Source organism: Cydia pomonella, chromosome 19 (assembly GCF_033807575.1).
Source record: "Cydia pomonella isolate Wapato2018A chromosome 19, ilCydPomo1, whole genome shotgun sequence".
NCBI lineage: Eukaryota > Metazoa > Arthropoda > Insecta > Lepidoptera > Tortricidae > Cydia > Cydia pomonella.
Genome location: NC_084721.1, coordinates 1883863 through 1899135, shown reverse-complemented (window position 1 = coordinate 1899135; position 15273 = coordinate 1883863). Strand labels below are relative to the sequence as shown.

At 39.5% G+C, this 15273-nt stretch overlaps 1 protein-coding gene across 1 annotated transcript; it reads right to left on the bottom strand.

Moving 5' to 3' along the window:
- Window positions 1–212: 212 nt before the first annotated feature.
- Window positions 213–3965, bottom strand: LOC133528501 (uncharacterized). Its single transcript, XM_061865889.1, has 3 exons — window positions 3839–3965; window positions 3004–3252; window positions 213–445 (listed from the first exon to the last, which is right to left on the bottom strand). Exons 1-3 carry the CDS (start codon window positions 3890–3892, stop codon window positions 263–265), a joined length of 486 nt encoding a protein of 161 aa, XP_061721873.1. The 5' UTR covers window positions 3893–3965; the 3' UTR covers window positions 213–262.
- Window positions 3966–15273: the final 11308 nt, after the last annotated feature.

The following is a 15273-nucleotide window of genomic DNA, read 5'->3' as shown; positions in this document are numbered from 1 at the left end:
AACAATTACTCAATAGTCAACAACGATCAAACAATATCAACACACACAATAAATATCACAATGAACAACTGCGGTGTGGCCGGCCCACGAACTAGCCTTAAACATCCATTAACTATTTATTTACATGAAGCCAAATATGGCAATACTGAACGGTAAAAGACACAGTTTACATTGTAAACTTTTTTCTTTTCCGAATTTGCATTTTTTTGAGATTTTAATTAGAAAAATACGCTTGCGGCACAAGCTTTTTTTTTCTTTTTTTTTAGTGCTTGCCTCCCTTGTGGTGGTAGATGTGTTTGTAGACTGGCACGTGGACAGGGTAGGGCTTGGGGATGGGGACCTCGACCTTCTTTTCGACCTCGACGGGGTAGGGCTTCTCGACCTCATAGGGGACAGGCTTCTCCACGGTGTAGGGCACCGGTTTTTCTACGATTTGGGGCACGACCTGGAAATAAAGTTTAAATGTTTAGTGTACAAATTAATATTTAATAATATAGGTGGGTACGTAATTGCAATTAGTTTGGACCCGAATTATACGAATGCAAAAACACGTTCTCTGTTCGTGATATCCGAATAGACACCTACTACAAATCCAATTATTCAAAAGGATGCATTGCAGATAGGTACTACTCGTATATTGAAGTGGTCTTGAAAGGATTTTGTTTCGTACGAGGCGAGGGGCAGGGAATGTTTTAGGTCCACGCCACTTAGCGTCGGCGTCTAGTTAGCGCTATGGAAAATAGCGTCGCGGCGCAGTTGGGCCAACGTTGCGTCAACCAGCAGCCCAACAATTGACGCTAGTGTGGGGAGGCCCTTAAAATGTAATAAATGTGACTAACTTACGATCTGATAACTAAAATATTGGCTGAACCGTTTCCTCTATGTTCGAAATAAACATTCACAGACAAATCAGACAATTCAATTCACCAATTTGGACCCAACCAGTCTTGACCAATCGTTTTTTTTACAATTAATCTGATAAAGTAAACTAAAACGAAGCGTTAAATCCAATAATGTTCAATGAGCCGCCCGGCTAGCGTTCGATTTTAAGTAGAATGTTACGCCATCAACGGACGCGTGAAGAATGAACGTTTTTTTTCAAAATAAGAACACGCTCTACTTACTTTTACTTTAGCCAATGGCTTTTATGTAATAATTGACAGTTGCAGGTATGAGTGTCGTGATACGGTGAGCATGGCATGAATCGCACATGTTGGGATTAAATTGATTTTCGAATAACGTCTTTGTTGCAATTTAGCGCTTCCGGTCGTAATGATACGCTTGAAACTCTCAAAATAGTTGTTCTTACTAGGATTTGAACCCGGGACCATCGGCTTCATAGGCAGGGTCTGCTCACTATGCCAGACAGGTCGTCTAACGCGCCAAAAAAGTTTTGTTACGCAGAAACAATTATTACGAACGGATAAGATTTCCTAGACTTTCAAAACAGTCAAAACAATAGAATGATCTAGTGCTATTTAAAAATGCGGTCTCGCTAACAATCAGATATTGTGTCGTAAAGAGAAAATTAATTGCATAATTGGTGCGGCACACGACATTTTCAGATGTAGGTGAATGACATTTATCGATGACTATGCTTAATGCTGATATTAGTCGTATTTACTTCTCAATGCAAAAACCTCACTAGATCTTATTAGGTTTCTTGTTTCTCTTTACTCACGAAAGAGATGTACTACGAATAGATGTTTAGGAAATTAGGGCGAGGTCATGTTTCCGGCTGATGCGGACTTGATCTTTTTCAAATTGTCTAAATCTGTGCTGATCAGCTGGTTAAGTAATCAAAGACTTGTGGAATTAAAGTGATTGGTGACCGCTTACCAATCAGGCAAATAATATATATTTTTTAAATATGGCTACCATCTTCAGTTTTAGTTACCGCCTTTAACTTACATTTGCAAATATTGAGTTCCTACATCGCAGAAAAAGGTAGCAGCGATTTATAATGAATAGGTACCTACTCGCAACCCACTGGGTCATTGTTAAGCACAGAAAAAGGAGTTTCACACATTATCTCTGAAAAACTAATTGGAGTTAACAATTGGCTGATGATCTGGTTATGTCCTTAGCAATCTTCTTAAGGAATTGAAGCTAAAGGTAGTGTACCTTTTAGGATGTAAAATGTTTATTCGGGGTCAATATCATACCCCTAACAGTTGGGAGCTGGTAAACCATTAAATATGTTATCTGTTAATCGATAAGGTTCATTAATTGTTGAACTTAATGTTGTATCCTCTGGGATTCTCCTGACTTTTACCATTTTAAGCGAAGATAATTTCTCTGAGGTTTTTGTCTACTATGGCATCGACGGCTACTGTGTGATGCTGTGACATTTTTCTTATTAGGACCGCAAGAACTATGATATGATATGAAGAGTTCAATCTAAGTTAGTAGCAGGTGGATAAAAATTACTCTTCTGTTTTTTTTTATTCCTTCTGAATAAGATTAAGATGTTACTCGTACCATTCAATTAGGAAGATGGATCGCCTGTTCCAGAAAAGTAATGCACTGGATACTGCTGTGATACCACACTGTGGCCCTGCGGTCCAAGTAGTCCATTCTCCATCACCTGGTCTCAGCACGACTCATCTGGTTGCCATAAACTTTACAGGGGTTAAAGCCAAACCGTTATGAATTGGTGCGTTCATCATCTTGAAATTTTCAGGACTCCAATCGCAGGCACCATGGATGGGGATTATTAGACTACGAAGACTTTGTTTTAGACGTTTATAGACTTACCTTTTAAACCACGACTAGATGATCTGATGGATCGCATGCGCATCCATGTCATGAACAGCGGGTATGGCTGCATAATCGGGATCTTTTCATACTGCGGTACCGACACAACCACCAGATGAGCCATGGTCACGAAGTACGACTTGGTACGACTGCTTTATGGCTATATGATGATTCCTCTAGCGTATGGTTGGCGGATGATTATATAGCAGTAAATGAGTTAAGTAGACTTTTCTTTACAAGGCTTACCTTGTAGACAGGGACGTGGATCGGTTGTTCCACAGTGACATGCACAGGGTATGGCTGCGGAATCGGGATCTTCACATACTGCGGCACCGACACGGCGACCGGATGCGGTATCGGCACGCCGATCTTCTTGACTACAGTAACGTGGTACGGTTTGGTGTGCTCTGTGTGTGAGTGGCCTTCGGGCTCCCATTCGTCTGGGTATGGGTACGCCGCCGCGCAGGCGACCAGTAGGAGGATGGTTGTTGATTTCTGGAAAAGAGTTTTTAAAGTTATTATCAATGTTTGTGACTTGATAGCTTTTTCTGTCTGATAGTTTCAGATTAAGAACATTGTTGTGTGTACGGTTTATACTGGCTTCATACGCAAGTGACGTAATGGAAAGATAATATTTCTTAGTACATGTACGATATTCTGATGTAGTACTATATGAATACAATAATTCTGTAGGTGAATGGATCGTATTGTAAATTATATCTTTAACACAAAGTGTTTTCGCGTGTGCGCAATATTATTTTCCTTAGTATATAAACTAAAACATACATACACTGTGACTTAAGAAATATCTACTCATACAAAATGTATTAAGTAGATTAATCTAAATAATCTTTGATTTAACAATTTATGGCTACTTCTATTTTTAAGTACAAAGTAAACAATGACCCAAAAAGAACATTTCAGTTACGGAAGTAGCACACACAAATGACATAACCGTTATATAAATTCAAAAACAGAACAAAAACAAAAATGGGACGCATTTTTCACTCTATTAACCAAATTGCAAGATCCGTTACGTCACTTTCGCGAGGCGTTTTTTCACTTTAACTGCAACACTTACTATGGCGATCATGTTGCTGGGTTTGATTCGACGACAAATTGTTAACTGATGCATTTGTACGATGCTCGCTACGTTTTATACTTGGTGAAATGTAGCTGCACCTTTCCATTCAGTGATAGGGTCTGCGTAACACGACACTTTCAATCTCGATAGATGCCTTGAGATTCTGACAGTGTGCCTCTCCATTACTGCTTTCATTAAGAAGAACTTTTACTACTTTAAAGGTAGCCAGTAATGGAAAACATACGATTTGTAAATGATCTAAAGTTTGCTCTTTAATAAGTGATCATAGTATTAGAGTGGCTTAATAGTAGTATGTCGTTTTATTTTGCATTTATGTGTATCAGATTTTGGTACCTTTACTTATTACATCTATGTCATCACAACAGGAAATAGGAACTAGATCCAAAAGCAATCGCCTTCTTTTGGCCCTCCCTGTCTTTTATGGACTAGTTATGGCAAATTTCTATAACCTTTGCCTTTTATGGGGGTTTGTAAGACTTGAATCGGCTTTGTTATGATTGTGACCATAAAATAAGCTCGTGCAATTGTCGTGGGCATTCAACGCTCGAGTTGCGATTAACTATCTGTTTTTCCTGTTTCACTTTTTTAAGTCGATAAAAACTAGAGGATGACTAGACATTGAGAATTTGACACACACGTGCATTTCTGCTAACCTCATAGCCTCATTTTTCATTATCATATTCAAGCCATTTATGGAGATGTGACTTTATAACGTAGAAATCAATATAATTAGATATTCTTTCGCATCAAACTGAATTCACGGAATCTAAATTGATGCAACAATATATGTAAAACATTATATAAAGACTTAAAAACTTAGATAATACTTAGATTATATTCATAACTGGAAAGTATTAAGTAAAACGCAAGCTGGGCACTAACTGACTTTATTATATATCTACCCGACATGTTACAATAGTTGGCATACCCTACACATCCCACCACCAAATCAAGACATAGTCTTTAAATAATTACTAATGTAAATTAACAATATATGTTATCTCAATTTGACCTTAAATGATTTTTATATAAATAACAGTATTTACCCTATATATATCCCTCCCACCACTCCGCCTTGTCGCGCGCGCAGGGCGTGCAGGCCCTCGCCCGCCGCGCCGCCGCCGCCGCCGGTCGCACCCGCCGCCGCCGAGCCCCCGCCGGTCCCGCTTAGGACCGCATGTTTCTCCGCGGCCTCCAGTGCCAGAGCTAGTTCCACTGCTTTGCCGTACTTAATATTTTTCTCCGCAAAAATCCGTGATCTCATGGCCTCACTTGCCAAACCAGATACGAACTGATCTCGCAATTCCTCTTCTAACCTTCCCGTAAAGTTACAAATAGTGGCAGCATGGTTCCATTTTTATCACTTGTCACTATGCCCGTCACTTTCGCACTTACAAACTTGTTTTTTTTTTTCCGCAAGAATTGAGTTATTTTATTATATATATTATGATGTTTATTTTTAGTGAAGATATCGAAACTTGTTAGAACGTGACAGACATGGTGACAAATGATAAAGAGCCGACCATCCTAGCCCTACAGATATAGATATATATTACGTAAATTGTTCATGCCAAGTTTTATGTAATTCAAGTCGTTTTAAAAAGTAGTTTCGACCGTATGGGAGTTTAGGTGTATGTCGATAGTAGAATTCAATTACATACACTAAAGGTTAACCAACTAGATAGAAATAATCACTGGAAAGAGTAAATTGAAACCACACGGATGGTTTTCTTATCGCTTAGTGAACATTATCTCAAATGCTACCAACCAGTATACGTGAAAACCAAGTGCCAACCCTATTTTTACAGACCCTAGTTTTACCCAACGTTTTTAGGGTTCCGTAGCCAAATGGTAAAAAACGGAACCCTTATAGATTCGTCATGTCCGTCTGTCTGTCCGATTATGTCACAGCCACTTTTTTCCGAAACTATAAGTGCTATACTGTTCAAACTTGGTAAGTAGATTTATTTTATGAACCGCATTAAGATTTTTACACATTAATAGAAAAAAAAACAATAAATTTTGGGGGTTCCCCATACTTAGAACTGAAACTCAAAAAATCTTTTTTCATCAAACCCATACGTGTGAGGTATCTATGGATAGGTCTTTAAAAATGATATTGAGGTTTCCAATATCATTTTTTTCTAAACTGAATAGTTTGCGCGAGAGACACTTCCAAAGTGAAAAAATGTGTCCCCCCCCCCCTGTAACTTCTAAAATAACAGAATGAATAATCTAAAAAATATATATGATATACATTACCATGCAAACTTCCACCGAAAATTGGTTTGAACGAGATCTAGTAAGTAGTTTTTTAATACGTCATAAATGGTACGGAACCCTTCATGGGCGAGTCCGACTCGCACTTGGCCGCTTTTTTTAAATGATAGGAGACAAATGAGCAGACAAATCACTAATGGTAAGCAAATACCGTCGTCCACGGACACTTGCAACACCAGACGAGTAGCAAGTGCGTACTTTTTCTTCTTCTTTGCTCATTCCCACTTTAGGTGGGTTCGACTCTCCTAATTTGTCTGCGCCATGACATTCTGTCTAGGTTTGTCGAATCAGGAAGTCTCTCCTTCTTTAACAGGCTGGTCATACTGCTCCACCACGTCGTTAGGGGCCATCCTCTACCTCTTTCTTTTTCCGGCAGGTATGGTGCTTTCTTAACCACATACTTGTCATCTCTGCGCATGACATGTTCGTACCAGACGACATTCCTTCAGCTTTTCGGGGATAGGGGCTACCTTGAAGGTTCCACGTATGTGTTAATTTCTGACCTTATCAAGCCTAGTAACCCCTCCCGACCATCGAAGCATCTTCATTTCTGTCGTGTGAAGCTTTTGTTCGTCTGTCTTCTGCATTGGCCAGCATTCGGCTCCATACAACAATGCCGGTCTGACAGCAGTTTTGTAGACCTTTCCTTTTGAGCGGATTAGCATTCGAGGGTCACAGAGCACTCCTGTTAAGCAACGCCACTTCTGCCACCCGACGCTTGCTCTATGGGTCACGTCCGCCTCGATTTTGCCACTCTCGGATGCAACCGAGCCAAGATATTTGAATTGGGATACTTTTGTTCAGGCCGGCGGCCGGTACCGGCTTTTGGTCAGGGTAGAGAACAGTGGTAGACTGACTGTTATCGCTAAAACGGCATTCGAGATGTTCAGGTTTTGATCTACTGACTTTAAGTCCCGCTTTCTCCAAAGTATATACAGCGATATTCATATTTATTAATAATGTTCACATACACATACATTACATGTCAAAATTACAATCACTGAAATGAAAAAAACAGTTTATTGAGTTTATCGGTCCGGAAATACCGTGAGGGACAGTTTATTCAGTTTATCGGTCCGGAAATACCGCGGGGGAGAGTTTATTGAGTTTATCGGTCCGGAAATACCGCGGGGAACAGTTTATTGAGTTTATCGGTCCGGAAATACCGCGGGGGATAGTTTATTGAGTTTATTCCATAGTTTAGCTGCGCGAGGCAGAAGGCAAGAAAGTGCCTAAGATCAAGCTGATTAGTTCAGTAACCTATTTACCTACTCTTGTCTTGAAGCTATTTAGATAGATCGCATATTTAAGACTTCGAATTTATCGGGAATAATTTCTCAGGTACTTTACTTTGCGTCTACCCACATTTTGGTCCTTGTGTAATCCAAGTGCCCTTATTGTTTTCTCGATGAAATTTCAATCATATTCAATTGGAACAGAGTCGCTTTTGCATTGTTTTGTTCAATTTTCAAACAACGCAAAGCCTACACAATAGGTTCAAGTTTTAATGGCACATTTTGGATTTTTCATTTGTAATATATATTTGTATGACTTATTAGGAGGCTATCCGAGAAGTAGTGTAGTCTAAAACGCAAAGTATTTGTTAATGAAACCACCCACTGAGTTAAGTTCTCATAAAGTATAAAGGCGCAACGATAAACAAATTTTTACCCAACTCACAGTTGACGAACAGGTAACTACTTTCACATACAACTTCTTTTTTTTAGGTACTCCAGTCTCAGTTGTTAATACGGTAGAAAGTAATTCGCCAGACACAATAAAAAATAAATTCTTCCAATTTATTAATTGGGTTGCATTAAGTGAAGATAGTATATGTATAAAATAACATATCCGTAAGTAGATCGGAGAGAGTGAATTTAGTTTTAATTGTAAACAATTGCTGGAGAAAAAGAGGTAATCTTTTTTAGTTTGTATTGTTGTACAGTCTGCAAAATGCAGTGTTTTGTGTGTTGTATAGCAAACGAGCAGAAGAGCCGTCTGATGGGAAGCGGTCACCGTCGCCCAAATCCAAAATATGACACTGAAATTTTAATCTATAGTGTAGGGAATACAGTTGATATTTATTCAGTGTTTGAAAATTGAACGAAACAAAATAACTTTTTTTTTTATACCACGACGGTGGCAAACAAGCATACGGCCCGCCTGATGGTAAGCAGTCACCGCAGCCTATGGACGCCTGCAACTCCAGAGGTGTTGCATGCGCGTTGCCGACCCTTTAAAAACCTGTACACTCCTTTTTTGAAGAACCCCATACTGTAGACCCTCGGGAAAACCTCGGAAGGGAGCTCATTCCACAGCCGGAGCGTCCGCGGGAGGAAATTCATCTTGAACCGCACAGTACGCGACCATTTAGGTTCTAAGGTGTGAGGATGAACACCCTGCCGGCGGCGAGCGGTGCGGTGATAGAAAGTGGCCGTTGGCATCATGTCAAACAATTCCTCAGAGCACAGCCCATTGTACAAGCGGTAGAACACACATAAGGAGGCAAAGTCTCTCCTTAGACTTAAAGGTTCAATACCGCTTGTGAGTTTGGGATCGTCAACGATTCGCACAGCGCGCCTTTGGACTGAGTCAAAGGGTCCAAGCTGGCATGCAGGTGCTCCTGCCCAAAGGTGACAGCAATACTGCATATGGGGTCTGACTTGCGATTTATATAGCAGCAGTCTTTGCCCCGGAGTAAAGTATCGCCTCGCTTTATTGAGCACACCGAGTTTTTTGGATGTCAGCGCAGCCTTCCCCCCCAGGTGGCTACGGAATTGGATGTCACTGGAGATGTCGACACCGAGGATCCCAATACTCCCTGACATGGTAAGGGCTATGCCTTGGAAATGCAAGGCCACAGTAAATGGGGTTTTCTTAGCGGTGAACGCGCAAACTTGTGTCTTTTTGCGGTTGAATCGGACTAGATTGTCCCGACCCCACACCGAAACTCTGGATAGAGTGCTCTCAATGTCCGACACAAGCTTTTCACGACTCTCCAGCACCACGGAACGAGGGATGTTGGCACGGCCTGTGTAATAGGTATCGCCAGTACTGTCGTCTGCAGCAAAAACAGCGTTGGGGATAGCACAGAACCTTGCGGAACGCCAGCGTTAATGTCCATGCTATCGGAGCAGCTTCCGTCTACTACGGCTTGTATGCGTCTGCCAGACAAAAAGCTAGTGATCCATTTGCATAGTCCCTCCGGCAATTCATAAGATGATAACTTCAACAGGAGACCCCGATGCCAGACCCGATCGAACGCCTTCGCTATATCTAGGTTAACTGCCAATGCCTCACCTTGACTCTCAATGGCCGAAGCCCAGGCCCTGTTCCAATAGGATATGATTTAAATTTCATCAAACTGAATAAGTCCCATAGATAGGACCTTAGACCTAACGAGGCTGAGCATCGATACCTCCGCGCGTTGCCAAGATAAAGGGTCTTGACAGATAGTCGGACGGACGGACGGACAACAAAGTGATCCTATAAGGGTTCCGTTTTTTCCTTTTAAGCTACGGATCCCTAAAAACGACGAGACCCCTCTTATTTTTGGTGTGTCATGTATCTAAGAAGAGTAAGAAGTAAAGATGAGCTTATGAGGTTTGTGATAATATCTGATATGTTGGTACTTTATATCGGTGATAATATTAATGACCTCATTAGGTTGGCCGGTAAGTATTTTACAGATGGCGCCAGCATAGGCATCTGTCAATCCTACGTAATCCTATATTTATTATAAAGTTTTTATATTATTTGATGGTATTCTAATAGTATTTCAAATATAGCTTACATGGATATAATTGACCTATACTAATGCAATTGGTGTTTATAGTATATAAAAACACCGTTTAAGGCATTTACAAGATAGTTAAACGACACAGACTGGCAATTAGTCGTACGCCGCGGAATGGCCTGACGTAATGTACTGCAGGCTGGCGCAAGAGCACGGCGTAAGCGATTTCTCTCACAAGGTGCCGTAGGTTTCGCAGCAGGGATTTTATAAAAATAGATCACAATGCCAAAAATTTAATTAGCAATCTTGAGATTTTCTTTAGGGACTTAATCCATTCGAATCCTGGTTTTTGACTTTAACTCGAGAAAAAAAAAATCATGAACATACTTAGGTCTAAACATGTGTAACAATTTTATGCAAAAAAACTAAAAGTATGAAAATTGCTTCTAAAAATGCGTAATTTTATTTTTCAAGGAACTCATTAATCACTTTTTTGTTAAAACTTAAGTACAACAAATTAATATTCAAAACCGTGATATCAAAATAGGGTCGGCAACGCGCATGTAATACCTCTGGAGTTGGAGGCGTCCATAGTCTACGAAGAAGAAGATGCTGCCACCGCTGCGGTCGTATCATGGCCCGATTTTTATCACTTGTCACTATGCTTCGTCACTTTCGCGCTTACATCGTTTGGTTTCGTTTCGATGATGGTGCCGCCCTTCCACACTCTGACTGACAGACTGTCTTCTGAACTTTATCATTTAAATAAAAAAATATTATAGGACATTATTACACAAATTGACTAAGTCCCACAGTAAGCTCAATAAGGCTTGTGTTGAGGGTACTTAGACAACGATATATATAATATATAAATATTTATAAATACTTAAATACATAGAAGATCATTATCATAGTTAATTTTGCTGTATCCGATATTTATTTATTTAATTTCTACTGTTCTAATGTTTTTCCAAATACTTGTTAGAACGTGACAGGCATGGTGACAAATGATAAAGAGCCGAACATCTTGCCCCTACTGTACGGACGGGATTTTTTGCCGTAACCGGAACCCACGGTTCGGTAGTTTCAGTAGTTTTATGCCGAAACCTGCCAAAAAGAAACCGAAACCTCGGTCAGGCACTTTTTTTTTTTTATTGATAAAAATGTTTACCTGACATTACAGTTGAACCAATCACGTCACGAAACTTAGACTAACAGCAATAATAATTATAAGTATTAACAATTATAAAACAATAATGGCACATTTAGTATGGCACTTATTCTCTCTTATAACTTGCGCCCGCGCCACTCAAGTTGCAGGCTTCCGCTGGTCTTCCGTTGCATTGTCTCGCTATCTGGTTTTTGTTGCACCGATACAGTAACTTCACTTATCTACATACATACTTATATTTAATTAATAAGTATTTTACTGTGTGTTGAGTGGTTAAGTAGCTATAAAATAAGGCTGCTAGTAATAAGTAGCTATAAACTACTTTAGCCTTTAAAAATTATAATTAAGATTCTATATAAATGTAGGATGCATGAATTGGAACGTATTTAAAGATTGAACGTGTGAGTGAGAGACGAGAGAACGAACTGTTGAATGAACGATGTGTGAATGAAAGAGTATGATGCCGAGTGTCAGTGCGTTTGAAAGAGATATAAAATCACTTTAAGCAGATTTTAAATATGTAACAGGGAAACAAGGGAGACAGAGGGCCTACCGCGAACCGCGTTCGACGTGTTGCCTCTCTGTCGCACTTGTAAATTCGTACGTAAGTGTGACAGGGAGGCAACACGTCGAACATGGTTCGCGGTAGGCCCTCAGATCTCGGACGCGTGTACGATGTTATGCATTTTCTAAGTTTTCTTTTAAATTACGTTTTTTAAAGTGAATGTTCAGCTGTTTAGTTTCGCCCAGCCCACATAAATGTTGCATTCAGATAGCGACGCGACGGCAAAAATATAAAACGTTGTTGCGTGAACCAAAGATTTCCTTTGGTACGATTGGTCCTTAGGACCCAAGGATCAAGGATGGATATAAGAAGTACCTAAAGCCACCAAGATTTTTGATGTAACTTTTTAGGGGGGCTCTCAATTTTATCTTGATATCTATATCATTTAAGCTACTAGGCCAAGTTTGGTATCGTTTTCGTATAAATTGGGGATGCCGAATTCATTTGTCATATTGACACAATTCCGAAGTAATAATATATAAAATATGAAAAAAAAACCTTTTTTTAATTCCTCTTCACGCTTAAACTTCTGAACCAATTGATTTGAATTTTGGTATAGAAATAGTTTGAGTCCCGGGAAAGGCATAGGACAGTTTTAATCCAAAAAAAACCCCTTACAAGTAAAAAGGGAGGTGTAGTTTTGTGCGGGGAATCAATAACCGCTGAACCGATTTAGATGAAATCTACGTAACCTAACCTAACCTAACCTAAACTTAAACAAATATGAACTTCACACGTCGTCGACGTTGAACCCCCCCCCCCCCCCTGCATCAACATTTATAAACCAGAAACATTTATAAACATGTACTTACCTTAACATTTCGCGCCAAAGCAAGTGCTGCCATCTACCGTTCTCGTGTTTTCTTGTGCATTAGGTTCTGCCATCTTGTGGGCTACATTGGAAGCATACACTTCACATTTACACCTCGCGCCAATAATCTGACGTCTCCTGAGCTGCCCCCTACAGTTTACGCACTCTCTATCGAATCCTGGATAGCCTTCCGAATCTTAAAATACATTTTTAATAAAACATATGCAAGTTCGTTGATTTGTTTATTTTTCCGGCTTGTACTTATTATCAATATGCGATAGTATCAAAAATACACGCTGTGTTATGACGTCTCAAAATACTAAACGGGGTTTCTAAATGTAGCCGGTAATTAATAGGTACATAATAGTCTGTCAAGCAATCTCCATCAGCAGAAAAAGCGGATTTAAAAAATGTAGGAGCAAAGGATCGTCGCGTACAAAAAATTCGCGCCTTTTTCTACTGACAAAGTTGTTTGACAAACTACCTATAACACTATCGAGTCAAATCGACTCCTCATTTGGGGGCAAGAGCGTAAATTTTAATGCACTAGTTGGCATATTTAGGTGGCTGTTGGAAATATCGCTGGCATTTTTTAGCTTTATGTACGTACATAAACATACATACAACATACGTACATGTGTGTGTGTAATGTGTATATTTTTACTGAGGTGTGCCAATAAAGAGTATTCTATCTATCTATAATGTACCTAAGTACGTTCCAGGTTACCATGTCGTGTGTATGGAATGGACACTGTCCTTTAGGTACATTAACATTTACGATACGATAAACAATATATCAGCGCAGCTGCCGTAATTAGGTCGACACCTTTGCCGCATACATGAATATGTTTGAATAGGTTAGATGAGATGATTGTTAACGACTGACTTTTGGAGAAATGGGATAATTAAATAAATAAAATTAATGTTGAGGGACAATCTTACACAAATCGCATCACGAAAGCTTGATGGCTTGTGTTGTTGGCACTATGTGAAGTATGCGATGACGAAGGGTGTTTGTAAGATCCAGGCCAATTTATGGGCTTTTGAATTTAGAATTTTCTTTGATTTTGAATTAGGAATTCACGGCACTGTGCGGCACAAGATTTTTTGTACTGAATATGCTTGGTGAAATCCCGCCTTTATTCAAAAATGTAATTTAATTTGTACTTCGACAAGTACGTTAGGCCTTAGGGCTTAGAGGATATAATGATATACTATTGTGTAGGTGTAGCTAAATCCCTAGCGAACCTACTTGGTGTTATAAATGCGTAACTTTATCTGTCTGTTTGTCTGTATGTTTGTTGCCACTTAAAACCAGGGATCGGAACCGGTTTTTTGAAAAAAATTTGAAATAAACATATATTTCGGTTTATTTTATACTCCAAATATAGGACTCGGTTGTGTTTTTAGATAACGACTTCGTATTATTAGATTGCCCAATTAGAAATGAAATAATTAACAAAGAACGAAAAAATACCGTTTTCGTTCCCATACATAAAATACCGGTTTCCGATCCCTGCTTCAAACAGCTGCCAGAGTGAACTCTACCGGTAAACAGCTGCCAGACGCCTGGATCTAGTAATGGCAATATAGCAAACTAACTGTGAAGTTTCGTTTCTTTCAAAATCATGTACCTCTTAGTCTAGAATATCTATCGTAAATGAGGAGAAGCGGCCTTTTTGTACATTTTCATTAAAAAAATATATTTTTCTACTGTTACCAAAAATGTTTTGGAGTGTACCTGCAACTTATAAGCTCTTTTACAGTACATATGGTGCTACTGTGTCGAACATTTTAAGGGCCATATGTACTGTAAAACGTTGTACGATACATGTGCGAATAGGTAATTCGCAACTCGTGTCGATTTAAAACACTCCCTTCGGTCGTGTTATAATTTATCCTATTTTTCCTATTATTCCTATTTTTCGCACTTGTATCGTAATGTACTATTAAATGATACTCTCTTCTTCTTTTTAGTCGTATACTCTTCTCAGAGTAGTCGTGGTCATTGCGGTCCTTGTACGGCTTTTTTTGCTGTTTCCCGCCATGCTTCTCTATTTATTGCCTGCCGCGCACAGATTCAGAGGTGACCCGGTGAGAGCTTTCACTTGGTCGGTCCATCGCACTGAGGGCCGCAATCTGGGTCTTGTGCCGTCCACTCTGCCCTGAACAACCAGCCTCTCCATCGCGTCGTCTTCCCTGCGCGTAACGTGACCGTAGTAGCTAAGGATGCGAGAGTAGAGAGAAATGATACTCTACTTGACCTATACTCTACTTGAACTAAGTTCGCCTTTGTTGTATTTAATTTACTCTGTAACTGTGTTTTTCGTGTTTTTATTTCTATGTACAATAAAGTATATACATACATACATACTCACTAAGGTTCGTGTCTCATACAAATTTTAATATTATAGGACATTATTACACAAATTGACTAAGTCCCACAGTAAGCTCAATAGGCTTGTGTTGTGGGTACTTAGACAACGATATATATAATATATAAATATTTATAAATACTTAAATACATAGAAAACACCCATGACTCAGGAACAAATATCCATGCTCATCATACGAATAAATGCCCTTACCAGGATTTGAACCCGGGACCATCAGCTTCGTAGGCAGAGTCACCCACTAGGCCAAACCGGTCGTATATATTAGCATTCCCATAGTAAATGAAAATAAAAGACTTTTAATGCGTTTTGGTTAGGAGGTTAACTCGTAGTTCTCGAGATGTATAGTGTGACATGCAGACAGACACAGTCGCACCAAAGGGGTTTCTTTTTACCATTTTGGTACGGACCCCTAAAAACAGAACCCGAGCGCGTTATAAGGATGTCTTGAATCT